This window comes from Phaenicophaeus curvirostris, chromosome Z (genome assembly GCF_032191515.1).
Source record: "Phaenicophaeus curvirostris isolate KB17595 chromosome Z, BPBGC_Pcur_1.0, whole genome shotgun sequence".
Lineage (NCBI taxonomy): Eukaryota > Metazoa > Chordata > Aves > Cuculiformes > Cuculidae > Phaenicophaeus > Phaenicophaeus curvirostris.
The window spans coordinates 11,441,113-11,460,966 of record NC_091431.1 but is presented as its reverse complement, the minus strand read 5'-3'; the positions used below and the strand labels follow the sequence as shown (position 1 = coordinate 11,460,966).

Genomic DNA, 19,854 nt, shown 5'->3' with positions numbered 1-19,854 from the left:
TGCCAGATGCTGCAGCCATCAGATGGCTTTTTCCCATTTTCCTGGAGAGCTGCTGGGACAAAAAATGATCCATTTGCTCCTAAATATCACCATTTTCTAGCTCCACTGCTGCACAGCTCAACGCCTTCCACTACAAAGCCTGATGCTTCTCAGTACAGCCTGTCTGTGCTGCACAGCTCTCTGCTCTTGTCTTTCAGCAAACCAGCTCCATAAGGATCAGCAAGTAACCTGGAATGATCCTGCTAGCCTAATGTATATTAGGGCTGCATGGTTAATTTGGATGCTACAGTAAAACAAAGAACAAGGTTGATTTTTTTTGTGGGGCTTTTTGTTTGACTGGTTTTTTCTTAAAGAGTTATTTTTTTCATTCAGAAAAAAAGGCTGTTATAATGTGCATAGTAAATGCTCCCTGCTCTGCAGATGCATCTCCTTGTGCGTCTGGGTTTCTTAGCACAATCAGGATTTCCAGGGATAGGATTCATTTAAGTTTTTCTGAAGCCAGTGGAAGACCTGGGCCTGTACAATGCAAACCTGCTTGGATGGCTCAGCTGAAACTGTGTGGCTCTTGTGTTATGATTTAGTTGACCATTTTGAAGTCTCTGCAGTGTGTATGGAAGAAAGAGGCTGTCTGCCAGAGTTTTTTAAAATATGTTTTCAAGTATTTTTCTTCTGATTTACTGATATGGAACTTGCAGGGTGAGGGGAAGAACCTATAGTGCAGCATTTTATTTGACACCACTGGTGCATTTATTGAGATTTGAAGAGCAAAAAGTATGTTTCCCACATTGCTGAAAGTTTAGTGTTTCTCTGCTTTGAGAGCTAAATCATGGGTGGCATTTGCACGCAAACTCTGAAGAAATCTGTGGGGCTTCTGCTGGAATATGTGTAAAAGGCTGCAAAACTTCACTCTTAACAGATTTCTAACAATGGAGAACGTTTTCTTGGACGCGTCATCAGACCATGAATAAGGTTTCAGTATAGCAGTGCTTCTGCCAGAAGACTTCCTACCTAGCAGGATCCCACACGCATTAATAGCGGGAGTTTTGGATGGGATAGCGTTGGGTGCAATCCACTGCATGTCTGGGAGCTGTAAAGCCTGTGGGTATGGGATGATGGGTAGCAGGCTCTGAAAAAGTGGTCAGATTGTACGCAGTGTCGGTTCAGCATTGAGGTATTTCACCCAACAGCTTTTCTGGGGCGCAGCATTTATTGCTGCATTTATGCAGTCACTAGGGGCAGCAGTAAAATAAACAATCCCTAGGAGAACAAAATGTAATTAACGGACGTGGTCTTCTAGACAAAACAGCAAAGAGAATTTTACTAGTTTCCAGTGAACACACACTTTTAACATTTGGAAACTGAAGAGAATGGGGATTAGAATAGAGGGCTCTGTTTTTCTGATCAGTTGGGTCATCTCTGCAGGGTTAGGATTTGAATCGCCTCTGTAAAGGCAATGGTTTTCTTCAGGCATGCATAGAAGAAAAGATTAACCCTTCCTAAACTGCTCAGCTTTTGAGACTCTGTTTTATAACTGGTGGCCTTAAGTTCCATTTAATCATGGGGTGGAGAAGAAACACAGATGGATTTGAAACAGCATCTCCAACTGATTAACTCAGTAAATGTCAGTAAAAAATTGTAATTCACAATTCTTGACAGTAGCCATATTTCCAGGTCGTCGAAGTAGTTGTTAAACTAGTTGCTCCTCTATAGTTTCTTGAGATCAATTTGGGGGAAAAAAAAATAAAGTATTTTTTTAACACCTCTGTAACTCATGTGAACAGTTGTATCTTTCACTTATGCATACCACATCCTAACTGTATGAAACACCGTGCAGGAAGTTCATGAAAAATTAGGTCCCAGGGTAAGTAAGGGTCACTTTTACTCTGGGATGTACTCTAAACTGAGATTGCATAAAATGGGCTTGAATAGTTTCCAACTCTACGGAAAACATCAACAGTCCTACTTCAACTACAGCCACTAGTTAAACTGTTAGTGCACAAAACAGAACTGAGGCACCACAAATACTGTGTCAAGGCACTTATTGCCTTTAGGTTTCCACAGTGTAGTACATATCCCCAGGAATGACCTCCATAGCCAGGAACTACACTCCAGTTCTACACTTGGGAAAAATAGGCCCATTCAGCTCTGCAAGTCTTCTTTTTCTCACTGAAAAAGAAGAGGAAGAGGAGTCAGTCATGGCAATGGGAAGTTGTGGCTTGACTTACCTGCTTTGGAAGGGAATGGAGACATGCACGTTCTGCCAGGAAAGAAACAGGATAGCATGAACTTCTGAATTCCTGCTAAAAGCAGCAGGCACAGCCCTATGCAGTTTAAAATCAAGGAAGGTAAGATGAGGTTTCTGCCCCTATGAGTTTTTAAGGCCAGAAGTTGCTTTGAGCCTTAGCTCCCTTACTCTACAGCCAATTATTTCACACAGTCTGTCTTTGTAATCTGACTTTGGGCCGCAAACATTGTCTGATGCTGACTGCTGTAAGCACAGCAGGAGATAGACGCCACGGTTCTTTCTTTGCCAGTTTTTCTAAACTGCCATTTTAAATTTAAAAAATAAAAAAATAATCTTATTTATTATCTTAAGCCTTTAGCCTCCAGCCCTCTGATTATGGTTAACTTGGTCAAAGCAGTCTCATATCTACTCTTAAGGTGGATTTACATGATTTGCCAAGAAGAGTGTGTGAGGAAAAAGGGGGGAAAGATAGTATAAAGAAGGTGCAGAAGTTAGCTCACAAGGATGAATGTAAAAATCTTTAATAGCTGGTTCATGTAGAGCACCTTAGAGAAAAGAAGTGAAACCAAGTTCTGATAGCATCAGGTGATGGTAGGCAAGAGCACTGGCGTGGAGCACAAGCAGAGAGCTATTGCTGACAGGGAGGAAATTAAAGTTTTTTTCTATACTTATACATTGTCCATGTGTGGAGCCAAGATGCTATTGCCAGAGACCATCACACTGATGAATGCGAGCTGCAGACAAGAACCGAATCAGACAAAAATGCAGAGCTTAATGGTCAAAGAGGCAAAGTGCACAACTGTTATATGGAAGGCAAGTTGTGAATTCCTCCCCTTACAGCAGGAACAATTAAAACACCATGCAAATCTTCCAGCTGATTACTTTGTATCCCAGGTGTTGCACAGTCATTTAAATACTTGCTCTGTTCCAAAGGACAGGAAATAGCAGGCCTTTCCCAGGGAAGCTCTGTAGTAACCAGGAATGCAGCTGCAGGCAGAATCAATATGCAGTGAACCATAACACTGAGTATTCTGTGTGGTCACTGGAGAACTGGCACATGCCTCTCTGCACGGCTCTGCTTCCTAGGGGCATGATACCAGCTGTAGTAAGATTCTTCTTTTTTTAAAAAAAAACTAAACCCAGCATGTTTCTGTCTAAAAATGACAGCCACATAAAGATGCTTTATGCAGCAGAATGCAGCAGAATGCAGCAGCTCTAGCAGTGGCAGCTTGTCCCTGGGAGCTTCCAGCCCAACCTCCTGCTTGCAGCCAGGCTCTGTCACTCCAAGTCTTGCAAACCCCCAGCCTTCCGGGGAAGGGGTTCTTCCTAATGTATGAAATGGACAATCTGAAGACTTCTGCTTGTTCTTCCAAGATTTATTGCCTGGCACTGCCAGAAAGGAGTTTGGCGCTGTTGTGTTTGTAACCACACTGCCTATGCAGTTAGGAGCCAATGAGTACACTGTGGCTGGTACATCAGCTGCATTCGATACTGCTCTGCTGGACTGATTTCCAGTGCTCTAGAGCCAGTTGCAGCCGGGCAGTGGACAAGCCTCTGCTGCAGTTTGCACACGTGTCCCCATTTTGCTTCACTAGCACTTCTGATCCCTTCATTGAAGGTATAAAGACAACTCAGAGCTACATGGCTCTGAGTAGAAACACTTCCAATTTATTTTGCTGAAGGGGATGGGCCAAGTCCCACTGCCATCAAAGTTCACCTCTACTACTTTTCATCTGCTTGTTAAAGTGGGAATGAAGCGGGAGGAAGACAAGCAGTTGGCAGGAATTACAAGTGCTGGCAGCTCATAACTCATGTGCCATATGCTGTATCACGCACTGTACTGAAGCACATTAGCAGCTCTCACTCCTTCCCAGCAAGACCTGCTGCTAATGCCAAAACTCTTCTAGGATTTATAGCTGCCCAGTGTCTCCAGGTGAGCACAACCCATTGCCTCACCAGCAGTGCCTGTGTTAGGGAACCAGTCAGTGAAGGCTGCTTTCCTCCTCGAGGGGCAAGGCATGATCACTTGAGGTGGTTGCTAACTCAAGCACATCCACTGGAAGCTTCCAGTGAACACTTCCACCCTTCTCCCACCAAGAAGGAACTGCCCACAGGATCTTCTCATGCTCCCTGGCTTGTGACCAGCCCGACTCACCTAGGTCATTGTTACTCATCATGGCATTCGAGGCACGGAGCCGCGGCCCCTGCTGAGTGAAATGGTACCCAAACTTCAGCAGGGACGTGTTTTTTTCCAACATGTTTGCGATTTCCATTTCTACTTTGTTGCCCAAGGGCTGGCTCTTTTGAAAAGAGAAAAGAGTAAAGCAAGCTGGTCAGGTCACAGGGTGATTCAGAGCGAGCACTTAGATCTGCTGTCTCCACCCCCACCTTCCTTCTTTGGAGCTGTTGGTCCATTTGGCATTTCTGATTTGTCTGGAGAAACTATGATTTTGAACTTCCAGAGGGCTGTCCCTGAGCTCCCCACGGCTCAGCTGCTTCTCTACTACCCCCTGGGTTTCTGGGGGAGCTAAATGTGACACAGCATCCGCGCCACTGCACAATCTAGGGCTGTCCTTCTCTTTCCCCTGCATTGCAGTGAAAAGATGAGTTTTACTAAACAGGCATTATTATTAAAGTTCCCACAAGGGCTCAGAGGAAGGCAAAATATTTGACAGGTGCCTCACTGCTCTCAAGGGCAGCTCCAGGAACATAGAAAGCTGCTTGCACTGCCACAGCTTTTGTTAATTACAGCAGGCAGTACCAGATGCTGCCTAGGAACTGCAGCAGAAACCAGGGACTGAAATATCTCCAAAGCAACATGGCAGTGGTTGCAGGCTGACGCCCCCTCCACCTTGACCACCCACACCACTATCAGGGCACCTTCGCTTGCTCAGAGCTGCAGCTCACATGCTCTTCACCTGGTTGTCGATGCGCAGCTCGACAAGTGATGTGTTGCCCTGGAGTGCTTCGACGACAGCCAAGATTCCTGACCCAGATATGAAGTTTGATTCCACGTTCAGGCTCTTCAGTGTGTTATTGACCTTCAGCATTTCTGCCAGTGCCTGTAGGCAGAGGTGTGTGGTCAGAGCTGGTAGCCAGGGGCAGAGCTCCCCAGAGCAGCAGGCGTTCAACATCCCTCACCTTCAGAGGACACTGCAGGCTGGGCGGTTTCACTGCCAACAGACGGGAGAACTCCCTGGAGGGTGAAGGTAGTTTTCCCCTGTTGCAAGAGTATTCTTGAATGGGAGTATGCTGGAGGCCACAGCAAAACCTCACATGGCCAGCATCAGCCCTGCCTCTCAGCTGATCAGCTCCCTGCCTGTACTGCTCCTTCTGCACAGGGCTGAGATGCTTCCCACCACAGCAGGCAGACAAAGGAGCATCTGTCAAACAGCAAGGGATTCTCCATGTACAAGACATCCTCCCAAGTGACATCACAACCATACTGATCGCTTCGGCTTCCCTCAGCGGGGAGGACCAGAAGCGGACTGGCACACTCCCAGCCCCCTCAACTTGATCTGATGATCTCATTTCACAAGCTCCATGGGAGGGACCTGTCTATGCCACAAAACAGAAGGTGGTGCCCTAGTGGTAGGGCTGCCCTGCACCCACTCACGCAGCGCTCCGCTCCACGGCTCCCCTAGCCCCGCACAGGGGCCCACAGGCCCTCAAACAGCACCAGTACTGCCTGCACAGGCTTTCTCCCCAGTCCAGAGTGCCTGAAGTAATGTAAGGGCAGTACTCACCCAGCAAAAGAAGTTATTTTTCTAAGAGGAAACTGGTGTGCATGTGTGTGTCTGGGGGCAGGTAGGGGTGGCCTGTGTGAAGAAGAGTTAAAACTGGCTGCAGTGGTGCTGGAGGAGTGTGCAAGGATGCAGCCTGGAATGGAGCACAAGGCCCAGGCAGAACGCTCAGCACCTCTCTGCATCCCTACTGATATTTAGACTGCTCGGCAACAGCTAGACAGACCCTTTATCACACACAGAACAGAGTCCTGCACAAGTTTGCACAAAGGTATACAGGAAAGGGAGCCAGAGCAGCCATGTGCAAGGGAAAGGACAGGTTTACACACAGCAGTGTGCAGCTTTGCACCAACAGAAGCACACAAGATAGCCCTGGTGCAGTATAAACAGTGAGAGACAAACTGCTTTTACAAAATGCCACCAGGAAGTCAGGTCCTGTCTCCTGCTCCTTTTCCAGGAGAACCTTGAGGACAAATATTGGACTGAATGGAATTAAAAGACTGTGTCCTGAAATATCCACAGCTGAAAAAGGAAGGAAAGGAACTAAAACCTGTCTGTCGCTTGCTTTCGCTAGAGCCCTTGAAGCTGAAGCACCTGCACTAAACGCCAGAGGTGCAGAACGTGCCAAACCACCATAAGGCGCAAAAGCAGTCAGTCGGTAACTCTGAAAATGCCTCACCCAAGAACAGCTCCTGTCACAACTTTATCATGAGCCAATAGTACTTACGAAAGCAACAGGATCATTGCTCCGTGTCCCAACTATACTGAACTTCTTCACATAGGTGTTATTTTTCAGTGCTTCTGCAAAAGCTTTTAAAGTTGGTATGGGAATATTCTGTGAAAAGAAATGCAGAAAACCTGCCTTAGACTATCATCCATATGAAGGAATATGTGATACATTTATTATTAAATGAGACTTTCTTAACAAAATCAAACCACCAAATGCACTAAAGTAATACAGGAAGGAGTTGATCAATGCTTTTACAAGTTCTCTTGCTATATTTAGCGCGGCCCAAGGAGCATGGCAATGTCTTCTTCCCACTCTGCTGATAGCTCACTGCCTTGATTTGAAGCTACAGTGTCTGCTGTTTGATTTAATTGCTCAGTAACTCAGCTACTTATGAACGCAGGCGTTGTGGGGATGTATGTAAGTAGGATCCACGAGCCCACAAAGCACTGCTCCTGTGCATTTTAATATGAATGACAGCATTGAGCAACAGTTACGTCATGTTCAGGAAAATTTCCACCTACAGAGCCTAATGCAGAAAGACCTGAAATGATCTTGTAGTACAAACCACAGATACCTCTGACTGATTTATACAACATCTTCCAAGCTAATGTTTGCCATGCTAGGTCTCAGTCCAGAAAATAAATCCATGCTGTTTATTCTCAGCTCCTACAACACGAGTTGTTTTTCACTTATGAAGCACTTTAGGCATCCTTTTCAGATGCACAAATTTTCATCTGTCTAAAATTTTAAGTGGTATCCTCATCTTTGAACTTTAACACACCATTTGGATCTCACCACATGGAATCATCTATAGCCAAAGCTACCTGCAAAAGCTACAACACAGAGCCCAGTATCTCACTGTCTCCACTGCAGCTCCCCAGTTCTCCAAACTGTGTCCCAAAATCATGAGTCCAACATGTAAAAAAAGTGACTGCCTGCCAGATCCTCAGCCTGGTGTCCTCAACGGACATTCAGGGTCACTAGCCAGAATCAAATACATTAAAGTAAAAATCTTTTCATCATAGAAATGTGCAGGTAGAAGGGAACAAGTGTTTCTAATGTGCTTATGCAGTCAACCATGTTCTTGCTATCTGAACATGTCATCCATGGGATGAGGGTCCTGGCAGATGGAAACTGCAGTTTTTAGTACATTTATGTGTCCCAGAAACAATATAAGAAGTGGTGCTGTGTCCTGATTTGCATTCTATGAGAAGTAAAGGCATTCCATAGAAGGCATAGGTGGGAGATGGACAAAGCTACCTGTAAGAAGGGAGGATTCTTCATATTTTCATGGCAAGTATCAGGATTGTGAAGCCTTTTTCCTCCCACCATTTAATCTTAAATAAAAAGCCCCTCCAACAAATCCGCCTGATTAAACTATTAAAGCAACCTAGAACACCTTTAACCGAACAGGCTGGAGATGAGGTTCTCAAACCACCCTCAACACAGCACTGCTCTTCCAGGCATCTCCAGGAGTCCTCCAGTTACCAACCCCACACTGTTGTCCCACAGCACTTAACAACCCCTGTTGCCCAAAACAGTGATGGGAAGCCTTGGTATTTCTTGTCTGGCTACACACAGTGTTAACAGTATTACTCTGCACAACAAAACAGACTGGTTCTCTGCCTTCTGTGTATCAAATAACACCCCGTTATTAAGAGAGGAGAGTAAAAAGAAGCACATACCATAATATTGTTAAGGTTGACTTCCTCAAGGTCAGGATCATTGCTTTGTATTCTTTTCAGAGTTTCCTCCACATCTGTTGAGTTCGGTTCCTCATCGGGAACCGGTTTGTACTGTGTGGGTTTAATCACACCTGAAAATGAAGCAAGATAAACGAAACCAAGAGCTCCCTGAGCAGCAGCATGTTCGCTTTGAGTGTGTTTCTCCTCTTCCAGAAATATTGTTGGGAGAAGGAAGCATGACCAGACAAACAGATGCAAGATGAGAGACTGAGCAAGCACTCATCTACTCCCCCTACGCTCACATGCATCTGGAACTGCTGCCCGGCAGTGGGGCCAACCAGCACAGGACAGACGGTCCCAGCTGCTACCTGCCCTCGGGGTCCAAAACTGGGTGACAGAGGGCATGCTGCCTGCATGGAGCTGTTCCCTGGGCTGTGCTACCTCCCAGGTGGCACCAGGGCAGTAGCGGATGCACAGTGGACAGCCCCAGCAATCACAGGCTGCTCAGTCACGTCTCCAACCTTCAGCCTAGAATCAGCTCCGGCTTTGCCTCTGCTAGCAGCTTCAAAGCCAACCACTGCAGCCTGCTAACACTCTAAATCACTTACTGTTGAGCCCTTCTTTGTTCACAATGGTGCTGCTCCCTAGTGCTCCATAGTACTGCTGGTTACTCATCAGGGTGTGCATGCCAAGGATGGCTACAGAAAAAGAAAGGATAAGACTAGAGTTATCACAGGCTCCAAAGCCAGAAAAAGACGTCCGTGCCACGCTGCCTGGGATAAGGGTCTATAGTGCATTCCCTCTCCCTGTGCAAACTCAGAACAACATACAAAGGTGGAACAAAGACCCCCAGCTGTCATAAATACACAACAAGGCTCAAATGTGCCCCTTTGTTTATTCTAAGGTAGCATGATTCAGAGGAGAAGCGGAACATCATTTTGCAGACAACAAAGAGACAAACAGCCAAGGCTTCCCAGTAGCTGACTTGATTCAGCATCACACAAAATCAGCGAGAGGAAAAGAATAAAACACAAGAAAACGTCATTGGTGGAATCTAGTCTAACAGGTCCAGTCCAGCAGGCACCTATGCATCCTCATCATCCTTGCTCACCTGGACATGTGCCACACACTGCGACAGACCGGTTTTTGAGATGAGCTTTGCCCCATGCAGAACCAAAGCTCAGGCAGCAACATACGAGATGGCTGTTGTCTGAAATGTGGCAAGGCACATCATGTTTTTACTCAACAACAAGTGGTGATGGTGATGTGCTTTGAATTAAACTTAGTACACTCTGAAGCTGACCTTGCGAGAAGCTAAAGCTCTGCTCGCTTGGTCACAATGCAGAAAAGTGACGTTAAAGACAAAATTCAAAGACCATAAGAGCCTAAACCCCAAACTTCTGCCGATTTGTGTATCTCAGGTTCATGACTGCAAAACCAATATGCAAATGTGCACTGAAACATGCCTAGGGGGATCTGCTGACGTTCTTGCCAACTGCAAATGAGCAGTGGGAAGGCAATGGCTTAGAAACATTTGGGCAAAGATTCTGTTTGTAAAAATAACCCTCCTACTCACAGAAAGTTCATGTTTGAAAAGAAACCGGTTTTTTTTTTAATCAACTTTTTAAAAAAACATAACTATACGACTTTCTAAAGAAAAATGCAGACACGTGAATACTTGTTACAGGCACATTTGAACAAATTTTGACCTTTAGCTGGACAGAGTTAAAGTAAATAAAGGGCAAATCTCCCCTAAAATTCAACCATGTGACCACAAACCATTTCACTTTCCCATAAGCTGCTCCTCTTATGCTTGGTTGGCACCAGTTCATCACTATTTGCTCAGTGCTCTGGGCAAGAAGGGCTAGGACCAGCAGGAGAAGATTATCAGATGAATGGCATCTATTAGGGTGTCAGCTCACCATGACTCCAGGTCTGGGTTTCATGGGCAGGACAGCTGATAGCAAAGGGTGTCAGCAAACACCACCGTCTGCTTCCCTGCGGACCCCCAGCACATCCCGGGCTGGATGGCATGGAGTCAAGCCATCTCCAGCTGAAAGTTTGAGTGAGACTGAGTGCTGAGTATGCTCGTTTGTATTTTAGCCCACCCTCTTCTCTGCCATGTAGTTAGAGCTGAAATTTTCAGGAGCGCAACACAGCTTGGAAAAGTCATTCACATTCTGGGGACACACAGACACCCCAAACACAGCTTACTATGACAACAAAACCTCTCAACCAGTCAGGGAAGTGAATTACCTGGATTGCAGACAGAGAAAAAGATCCGCTGTTAGGCCCACGTAAGCGAGGTTTCAGGGTAGGGTTTGTGCTAGCACACAAGAGGCACCTACTGTTTGTAAGTCTGAGGCTTAATGTGCATTATCCAAATGAACTCAAGCAGAATGAAGGCATCCCAATTCTGCCTCCCCCAGCTAAACAAAGGCACAAGAGCCCTTTCAGGATTTGTTGGGAACTACCCACGAGAGTTATCTGACAGGGATCCAGTACATCATGGCTGACAATGAGCCCTGCTGAACAGGGAGGAGCTGTTTCAGACTTAGCAAACCTGGAAAAGCAGTGCCATCGCTGTCAATATTGAGATTTCAGCACAGCTTGTAACACATTAGTTCTCCTGCTGCCACTTCAAGTGTTTTCACCCAACAACTGCAGAGCAAGCTGCACTCACCAGCATTTCTCTGCGAAAATAACTGCTGCACAGATCTGGAATTTAGAAAGTCAGATTTTATAGGATAGGGCTTTACAGGACTCTAGGAGTATAGTAAAAAAGCAAAACCCAGTGATGCAGTGCTTGGCCTCAGTACATGTGCTGGAAGACTCAATGCAGAAACACATTTCTAAGCCAGAACACGACATTTGTAGATGTCTAGTGGTGTGGTTGTTTTACAGGGTGTCTTACAGACTTCTTGCAAGGAGGATACTGCTAGGGAGTATGAAAGTCTGAAGGAGACAGACCTGGAAGAAGCAGCCAGTCGCACTGAAACATTCATCAACTGCTAGGCCAGCAGGGGACATCGGAACATAATAAAGCACCAAGGGAGTGTTCACACGCTCCTTTGGCCGAGGTATATTCCGTTCCAGTCACACAGCTAAGATCATGCTACTGGCTTCAGAAAGATACCAATGTTATCACTTTCAAAGTGGCAGAGTAAGGAGGTTTGGGGGAGCTGGGGGCTGTCTGAACTCAGAGAACACTGCCTGAAAAGCAGCACTGGGACACTGCTTGAACCTACCCAGCATGGAGGCAAAAAAAAATCAGATAGGGATTATACATTTTCCTCTCAGCTTGCATGGGGTTTGTTTAACCTGGTGAAGAGCAAATTGTCAGGGCTCAAGCAGCACCTGCAGTTGCTCTGTCCCCGTCTCCAGCTCGCTATGCTTTCCAATCCATTCTCAGTCATCATGAAGTACACCAGTCTTTTAATGCTGGAGCTGAGCTAACACTGAGCTAACACTCACAAAACCAATGGCACAAATCACAAGAAATCCATAGCTTTAAAATGTGTTGGACAAGCTGTTTAATGAACAACAGCCCTGAGCATCCACTGAAAGACTGCTCTGACCTCACAGCTCCTTTAATAGATTGCACAAGAAATCCATGTTCTTACTGGGTCTGTTTGATTGTTTCCTTCAAGTTTGGCTTGAAGAAATCTGTGCTCCTGAGCCTGATAGGCTGCAGGCTGCAAGATCCAGTGGCAGCGACAGGAGAAGAGATCAAACAGCACACACCGTTCCCTTGATAAATCCTTCTTCTCCCTCCTCAGCTTTGGTCCATGCTTCTAGTTAAATCACATGGCTTAAAGCATTTTTAAATATGCACTTCTTTTTTAACAATGAAATAAGTCCTGTCAAAACAGACAGCATTCAGATAAACAGCAAGAAAAAAGCTCAATAGCTCATTTCCCACAAAAGAACAAACAAAAAGAAACCAACAGTCAAACAACTTGAACTCCCAATTCACGTGAAACTATTTTACCAGCAATGTCACAGAGCTCTGCATCAGAAGCATTAGCAAGGGCTTCTTCCAGTTCCGGCTCCAGAGTCACACTTTCCAAAACAGGATCCATTGGCTTCTGCTTGGGTATCCAAGCTTTTCCTATAAACACAAAGTGAGGTCACTCTCAGTATAGCTGTAACACCTGTTTCATAACTAGCCGTGCAGATGCATTTCTGTGGGGTGAGAATCACACAGTGGAAAGGACAGAGGGAGCACAAGGACCTAGAGAAAAATCAGAGGGGACACCAAATCCCTTCCCATCAGTTTGGTCCAAGACCTGCTGCAAGGCGAGCAGGAGGCAGGAGGCGCCTGCCAGACACCTGCAGCTGCAGAGCTGGACTCTTTCACCAGCACAGAGAGCTGCACCTGCAAAAGCCCAGGGGTACATTTGCACAGCACTCAGAAAGCCGTGCATGGCCTGACCCTGTAGGACTTCACTTCTTTGAAGGCTGCATAAAAAGGGTGGAGATTTGCCAGCACTCACACAGACGAAGACAGGCCAGTGGCCCAGATCCAGCACTGTGCAGGACTCGGCTCCTGCCACAGAGACAGCTCCTGCTGCTAGCTCCAAATGCACGGTGGCAGAGCAGATGGCACATTAGTCAAAAGAAGCTGGAAAGGAGGTGGTGGAGGGGGATCTGGCAGCAGGCAGGGATAGCACTCAGTGGTCCACCGATCACACGGGATGCAAGAAGGAGCAAGCTTGGGGCAGCTGGTCTGGCTCGATGTTGCTGCAGAGGAGAGTAGAGCAGTGAGGAGAGACACAGAGAGTGTGCCAGACGAAGACCTCCACGCTCCATCTCCCAGGGCAGCAACAGAGCAAGGAAGAGACCTTACCCCTACAAGTTGGAGGTGCAATGCAACAAGTACAGGTGGCAGCGCAAAGCTGCAGCCTCACCTGCTCACTTGTGGCCTTTTCCTAGTCGGGGATGCCGGTTCCCCATGCTCAGTGTGGACAAGGGGCTGTGCAGCCAGTGATGCAGCTCCAGCCCAGCTGTGAACGCTGTGGGCTCCCTGGCAGTCCCCTATCCCATCACCCAGGACGATTGCCTTGCAGGATGACCCTTTCTCTGCTGGAGCCTGCAGTGATCCAGGCTATGTCCCAGGGAGTGTTCCCAGCAGGTGTGGGGCAGCGGACAGGGCTCACGGCAGCACATGACTGCTCCCAGCTCCTAACTGCTCACACTGCTAACAGGTGGGCAGATCTCTGTGAAGGCCGAACAGGTCAGGTCTGAGATTTCACAGTAGGACACCTACTTTTGAATGCCCTGGCCCCCTAAGAAAAGAGAGCGGTTCAAGGTGTTTTAACAGACTATGTCAGGGAGCAGTCTGTTGGGTAAACCCAGAGCTGTCATGGGGCAGGAGGAGGAGGGAACCTGGAGCATTTCAGAGCCGTCCCTTCCCCTGAAATAGTCCAGGATCACTGCAGAGAGATAGTGAGTGCAAAGCTCTCAAACTGGCATGCCAGCCAGGACTATTTTTGTCCCTGCTCTGAAACTAGAGTCAGCAGCACCAAAGGGGAGAAACAAAGATCCTACTGCTCAGGGATGTGCAGAAACAGAAGAGGCTAAATTTAGCCTTAGGGAAGAAGCAACTGTGCTTCGGGCTCCCCCAGTATGAAATGGAGGCTGCTATAAACAGCCTTTTGCAAAACGGCCTATCTCCTGCCTGCGCCCTGACAAAGAGGGCAGGAATCTGCCTCCTGGGACACAGCTGCTCTCGCAAAAATAGGCAGTGTCATGTGTGCCTGCATGGCCAGGCAGCTTCTGGACACTGTGGCAGAGGGTCTGGGGAGGGCTGGACCCCTCAGCTCTGGCTTGTTGCAGAGACCTGGAACCGTTGTCCCTCCAGACACACGGCTCAGCAAACTGTACACACCATTTGGTCAGTTTAGCAGGGAACAGGGAAAACAGGACAAAGTTAATTCTGCCATCACACCTTTTGACATCTCAGTGTCATCGAAACTTCTGGGGTTTAATTTTAGAGAGTTTCATATCTCACTCATGCTTTACTACAAGTTTCAACTTTAAATTAAATGGTGCATGCAAACACAGCATTGTATCTCATAACACAGCATGTATACACACACCAACCCTGACCCTGTTCAGCAGCAGGGCCAGGGAGAGCACCTTCCATGGCAAACTATTAAATCACCCTCCAAACTGCAGACGTAGTGATTTATTTCCAGCTCTGCTGCAACTGTGAATATGTAATTTACCACGTCTGGCTCACAGTCAATGTTAAGTAGTGTCTTCACTCAACAGCATGTTACAAGAGAAAATATGTTTAATGTGTTTGAGATCACATCACATTGAAATACGATCGGCTTAGACCAGAAGCTGAAGATTCAAAATGCCGGCAATCCTTTTGTCTGCTGTGGAGCACTGCTACTACCTGCTCGGCTAGCCAGGGGCAGGTAGGAGTGCTGGGCTGTGGTATGTTTGAAGTTGCTAAATCGCTCTTCCTGAGAGCACTCCATTTACTCTTTTCATTTACTTTTTTAAAGGAAGAAACTTTTCTCTTTTTCTCTTTTTCTCTTTTTCTCTTTTTCTTTTTTTCTTTTTTTTTTTCTAAAAATACCACCTCAAGTTTTATTAAATGGACAGATTTAACATGTGGATCAGTAAGGAAGCAGCTTTGAGAAAGATCCAATCTCAACTAGGAAACAGGCTGATGTGCCCACATTTTCATGCACTTCATTTCTGATGTGAGGCAACCAGTAGTGAGAAGAGCCTACAACCAAATCTACTGCTGCAGGAGGACCATGGCACAGAGGGAGACACAACAGCAGAAAAAAAGCTGCTGAAAGGCTCCAGGAACCCAGACATAAGAACAGACCAGACCACATCCCACATTAGACTCAGAGTGCTAACAGTGCAGCAAAGTCCTTTGAATAACGGGATATCACAGAATCACAGAATCACAGAATAACCAGGTTGGAAGAGACCCACCGGATCATCGAGTCCAACCGTTCCCATCAAACACTAAACCATATCCCTCAGCACCTCATCCACCCGTGCCTTAAACACCTCCAGGGAAGGTGACTCAACCACCTCCCTGGGCAGCCTGTTCCAGTGCCCAATGACCCTTTCTGTAAAGAATTTTTTCCTAACGTCTAGCCTAAACCTCCCCTGGTGGAGCTTGAGGCCATTCCCTCTTGTCCTGTCCCCTGTCACCTGGAAGAAGAGGCCAGCACCCTCCTCTCTACAACCTCCTTTCAGGTAGTTGTAGAGAGCAATGAGGTCACCCCTCAGCCTCCTCTTCTCCAGGCTAAACAACCCCAGCTCTCTCAGCTGCTCCTCATAAGGCCTGTTCTCCAGCCCCCTCACCAGCTTTGTTGCTCTTCTCTGGACTCGTTCCAGAGCCTCAACATCCTTCTTATGGTGAGGGGCCCAGAACTGAACACAGTATTCGAGGAGCGGTCTCACCAGTGCCGAGTACAGAGGGAGGATAACCTCCCTGGACCTGCTGGTCACGCCGTTTCTGATCCAAGCCAAGATGCCATTGGCCTTCTTGGCCACCTGGGCACACTGCTGGCTCATATTCAGTCAGTTGTCAACCAACACACCCAGGTCCCTCTCCTCCAGGCAGCTTTCTAGACAGACTTCTCCTAGTCTGTAGCACTGCGCAGGGTTGTTGTGCCCCAAGTGCAGGACCCGGTATTTGGCCTTGTTAAACCTCATGCCATTGGACTCTGCCCAGCGGTCCAGCCTGTTCAGATCCCTTTGCAGAGCCTCCCTACCCTCCAGCAGATCGACACTTCCACCCAGCTTAGTGTCGTCCGCAAACTTGCTAAGGGTGCACTCGATGCCTTCATCCAGATCATTGATGAAGACATTGAACAGGGCTGGACCCAGCACTGAGCCCTGGGGAACCCCACTTGTCACTGGCCTCCAGCTGGATTTCACACCCTTTCCCACCACTCTCTGGGCCCGGCCATCCAACCAGTTTTCCACCCAGGAGAGTGTGCGCCTGCAGATATGTCCCAGCAGACCAGGAAGAGGTGCCAGAAGCAGAGGAAAGAGGAGAGGAAGAGCAAGCCCCTTGCTCACGGGCCCCAGGGCTACACAAAGCAGGGATGCAGCAGCCATCACAGAGTATAGTGCAGGAAAACAGAAACATGTATGCTGCAGGAGACTAGGAAATGAGGCTGGGGTTGCCAAGAGGTGATGAAGACTAGGAAGCAGCTGTTGGGATCATCACAGATGACGGGAGCTGTGGAGTTTCTCTATATCAAGATGTAAGTTCAGAGCACAGGGATGGAATATGAAAGGCAGCAGGAAAATAGAGCACAGCCTGCAGAGCTCACAGCAGGACAGGGTAGAGGAGGAACAAGAGAGGACACTAGATGCTATCCTCCCCAGGGCTTGATACAGGTGCAGCAGGATGAGGACGGAAAGAGGCTGTGCAGTGGTATAGCCTCTGTCCATCACTTAACAACATATCAGCTAGTACCCAAATCCACAAGCACACGGACCTCTTGGGCAGACACCAGTTTATTAGCCAGCCTGGGCTGCAGCTAGACAGCAGAGAGAGAGTATCCACCACTTCAGTGGTATCAAAATGAAGTCGTGCTTAACAATGCAAGTAAGACCTGACCTTTCTGCTGTGCACCCGCCGTAACTTCATCATGACACATTCAGCGTGGCACGAAGGGTGACCATACCTCTCTTTTCACCTGTGAAAGGAACCAAGTCTTCTCTGTCTTTAACATCCTTCGCCTGCTTTTCTAGGTGGGCCATGAGTTCCTCCCTTTTGAATGGGCCAGTTGGTGGCTTTTGTGTCTGATCCCGCTGCCTGAGCCCTGCTGGCAGCAATGCATTCTAGGCACAGAGGGGAGAAACGTGGGTTATTCCTGCAGGCGGCAATCCCCATGCAAACACTCTCCCCTATTTTCCTTGTTGCACTTTAGTCCACATTGGTGGACAATTTGCTTCACTTTGTGTCAAAGGTTATCTCCATACAACCCCAATGACTCCCACATCATCTAAGACATGACATGCTTGTTCCTCACCTCCAGTTTCAAATGCTGGCTCCACTACAAGATCTGTGTTGCCAAGTGGATGTTTCTTTACAATAGCAGCTACAACCCTTTGTCTGGGGGCCCTCTGTCTCTTTCTCCTACCAGCCTCTTCCCACACCCTCAACATTTCTGCTGCCTCTTTGCAATAGTCAGAACGCTAGAATCTAGCTGCTAAACTCAATCTATCTTATCCTCCCTACATGTGTCTGTCTGGGTGCACACATGCCCCACATGTCCCAACAACGAGTTCAGGGAAACCCCATGATCTTTCACAGAGCAGACCAGAGAGCTGCAGTGATCTCTTCTGCTTTTCATGATCTATCACAAAACTACAGGCAGCGACTCACAGAGAAGGTCGCACCATTGCAGAACACAACTCCTGCAAACCTCAGCCTGTTTTCAAACTTCCTCCTTGTTATTCAGTCCCCTGAGCTACCATGGGAAGCTGCTTTGTGCGTGACACATACGGCACGTAAGCACCTGCTTATATTTAAATATAGAACAGCCTTAATGCAGTAAGACTATTCTCAGATTTGACACTAAGCATGTTCTTTACAGCTTTGCTGGATACAAGTCAACATTTACTTTTTAAGACAGCTAAGGTGATTTTTCCATGCCTGCCTAACAAAAGTAATTAATTATAATTTAAATGTGTATCTGTGAAAAGGCTGAGAAGGAAAATAATTAATAGGAAGCAATTAGACTTGGGGAGCCTTGGAGGGCAACAGAGAAGAACTGCTAATCCATGAGCATGGAGGCACAGGGAACAGCCTCTGTCCTCAGGCTTCATGCTGTGAGAGGTGACTATGCAATCTTCATGCTTTAACTCCTGTGCTTGGGTTCCTGTGCTTACAGATGTTGTCAATTATTTTATCTTTCTGCATCCTTAACAGAACATTGCCTGGCTCTCTTGTTTTCTCAGGCAGCTGTAATCAGCCCATCAGCCAACCGCTTAATCCTAGGAGCTAGCCTGCCAGATCTTAATTATTTTCCTGTGTTGCAATTAAAGATACTGATGGTGCATTCTACACTGCCCATCATTTCCCCCAGAAACACTAAGTGCATGTCGCAGGAACGATTTTTCCCTTGGCAGTGCCTGGCCTCATCATCCAACGCTGCCATAATCCAGAGGCCTGCCAGAGCCAGTTGGCCCTGCACATCCCCTGATACGGCTACAGGACAACACTGCCTCCAAGAGACCTGCATTGCTTGGCACCAGCACGGCCAGTGTTTGCGCATGAGCAGCTCCTACAGAAGTTGGGAGGTTGCTAAAAGGTAACTGTCACATTTTGTGAAACTCTGGAATTGGACTTCCACCTAAATGGAGGAAAATACAAACCATCTGAAACTTGCTATGAAAAAAAACCAAACAATACACAAACCCCAAAACACTCCCTTCAAGGTGGCCTGATCAGAAGCAGAGATTCAGATTCTGCAGGTTTCCTGCCCTGCACCAGCAGCAATGCACATCAGTGCTGCGAATCACAGTGCTCATCACATCCGAGCACACACACCATGGCAACGGCAGGGGAATATCACAGAAACAATGTCCCATGTGTAGCCTGTGTTTGTGATGGCAAAAGTGCTTATTTGTCATCACTGTCTTCCATCCTTGCACTGAGCAGAGGCTCTGCAAAGGATCCCACTTAAATACAGACTACTAACACAGCGCCATTCCCCCACAGCTACTGAGACTTACCACCCAGCAGACCTCGTGTAAAAATTACTTACATCAGGATCCAGCTCTTCCAGTTCATTCTCTAACTTCCTGAGCTCCTCCTCTGTCAGAGCTCCAAGGATCTTGTCTTCATCGAGGTCTCGGTATTTTTCTAGCTCCTTTCTGTAAGACATCTTAGAGGAGTCTTGTGAATCTCAGTTTTACGCCGAAACAGGATCTGAAATGAAAACAAGAGGCATGACAGTGAACACATGAAACGGGACACTGCAGCCCAGCTGGACAGAGAATGCTGAATACCACAGGGTTGCAGGAGATTTATGCTTAAAGCTTGGCTGACTTCAAAGCCAGGTCAGATTGCCCAGGCCTGCCTGCTCATACCCTACATGCAAGTAACTGTGGTCGTGACAGCGGCACAACCCCAGCAGCACATTGTCCTGTCGCAGACTCACAGGGCAGCACTGAGGAAGCGCTTTGCATGAGACACTGGCTGGAGATGTCTTTCCTCAAGCAATGCTAGATGTTAACAAGGTCCTAGGCATTTTTTCCTTGAAGGACAATAAACCATAAATCACAAAGTCTGCAGCTCTCAGGCCCTTACAAGCTCCCAGTAACACCTCCCAACACGTGGCACTCCAGACAACCCTCTCACTTGGTAGGAAAATGGATTTGTAGCATCACTGAATACCTCAGAGCCCTGCGAGCCTCTACAAGGCCACGCTGTGCGGCACTCCTCCCCAT

At 47.3% G+C, this 19,854-nt stretch overlaps 1 protein-coding gene across 4 annotated transcripts; it reads right to left on the bottom strand.

The window, feature by feature from the left end:
- Positions 1 to 486: 486 nt before the first annotated feature.
- On the bottom strand, positions 487 to 19,333 carry TMOD1 (tropomodulin 1). 4 transcript variants are annotated; one of them, XM_069880882.1, is made up of 10 exons: positions 19,170 to 19,333; positions 17,082 to 17,238; positions 12,395 to 12,514; positions 9,012 to 9,101; positions 8,404 to 8,534; positions 6,716 to 6,823; positions 5,164 to 5,307; positions 4,401 to 4,545; positions 2,920 to 2,979; positions 487 to 2,166 (listed from the first exon to the last, which is right to left on the bottom strand). In XM_069880882.1, the coding sequence occupies exons 1-9, from the start codon at positions 19,287 to 19,289 to the stop codon at positions 2,945 to 2,947; spliced, it is 1,050 nt and encodes a 349-aa protein (XP_069736983.1). In that variant the 5' UTR covers positions 19,290 to 19,333; the 3' UTR covers positions 487 to 2,166; positions 2,920 to 2,944. The 4 variants fall into 4 exon arrangements, with proteins under 4 accessions (XP_069736983.1, XP_069736981.1, XP_069736979.1 ...); XM_069880880.1 differs by lacking the exon at positions 2,920 to 2,979; XM_069880878.1 differs by lacking the exon at positions 487 to 2,166 and having other exon boundaries at positions 2,920 to 3,345.
- Between the last annotated feature and the right edge of the window lie 521 nt (positions 19,334 to 19,854).

Coding starts and splice junctions, on each gene's coding strand:
- TMOD1 (XM_069880878.1), bottom strand. CDS start 19,289: ATGTCTTACAGAAAGGAGCTAGAAAAATACCGAGACCTCGATGAAGAC. Junction 9,102..12,394: donor AGAGCTCTGTGACATTGCTG/GTAAAATAGTTT, acceptor CTTTTTCTGTAG/CCATCCTTGGCATGCACACC. Junction 6,824..8,403: donor TCAACCTTAACAATATTATG/GTATGTGCTTCT, acceptor TTCTTTTCACAG/AATATTCCCATACCAACTTT.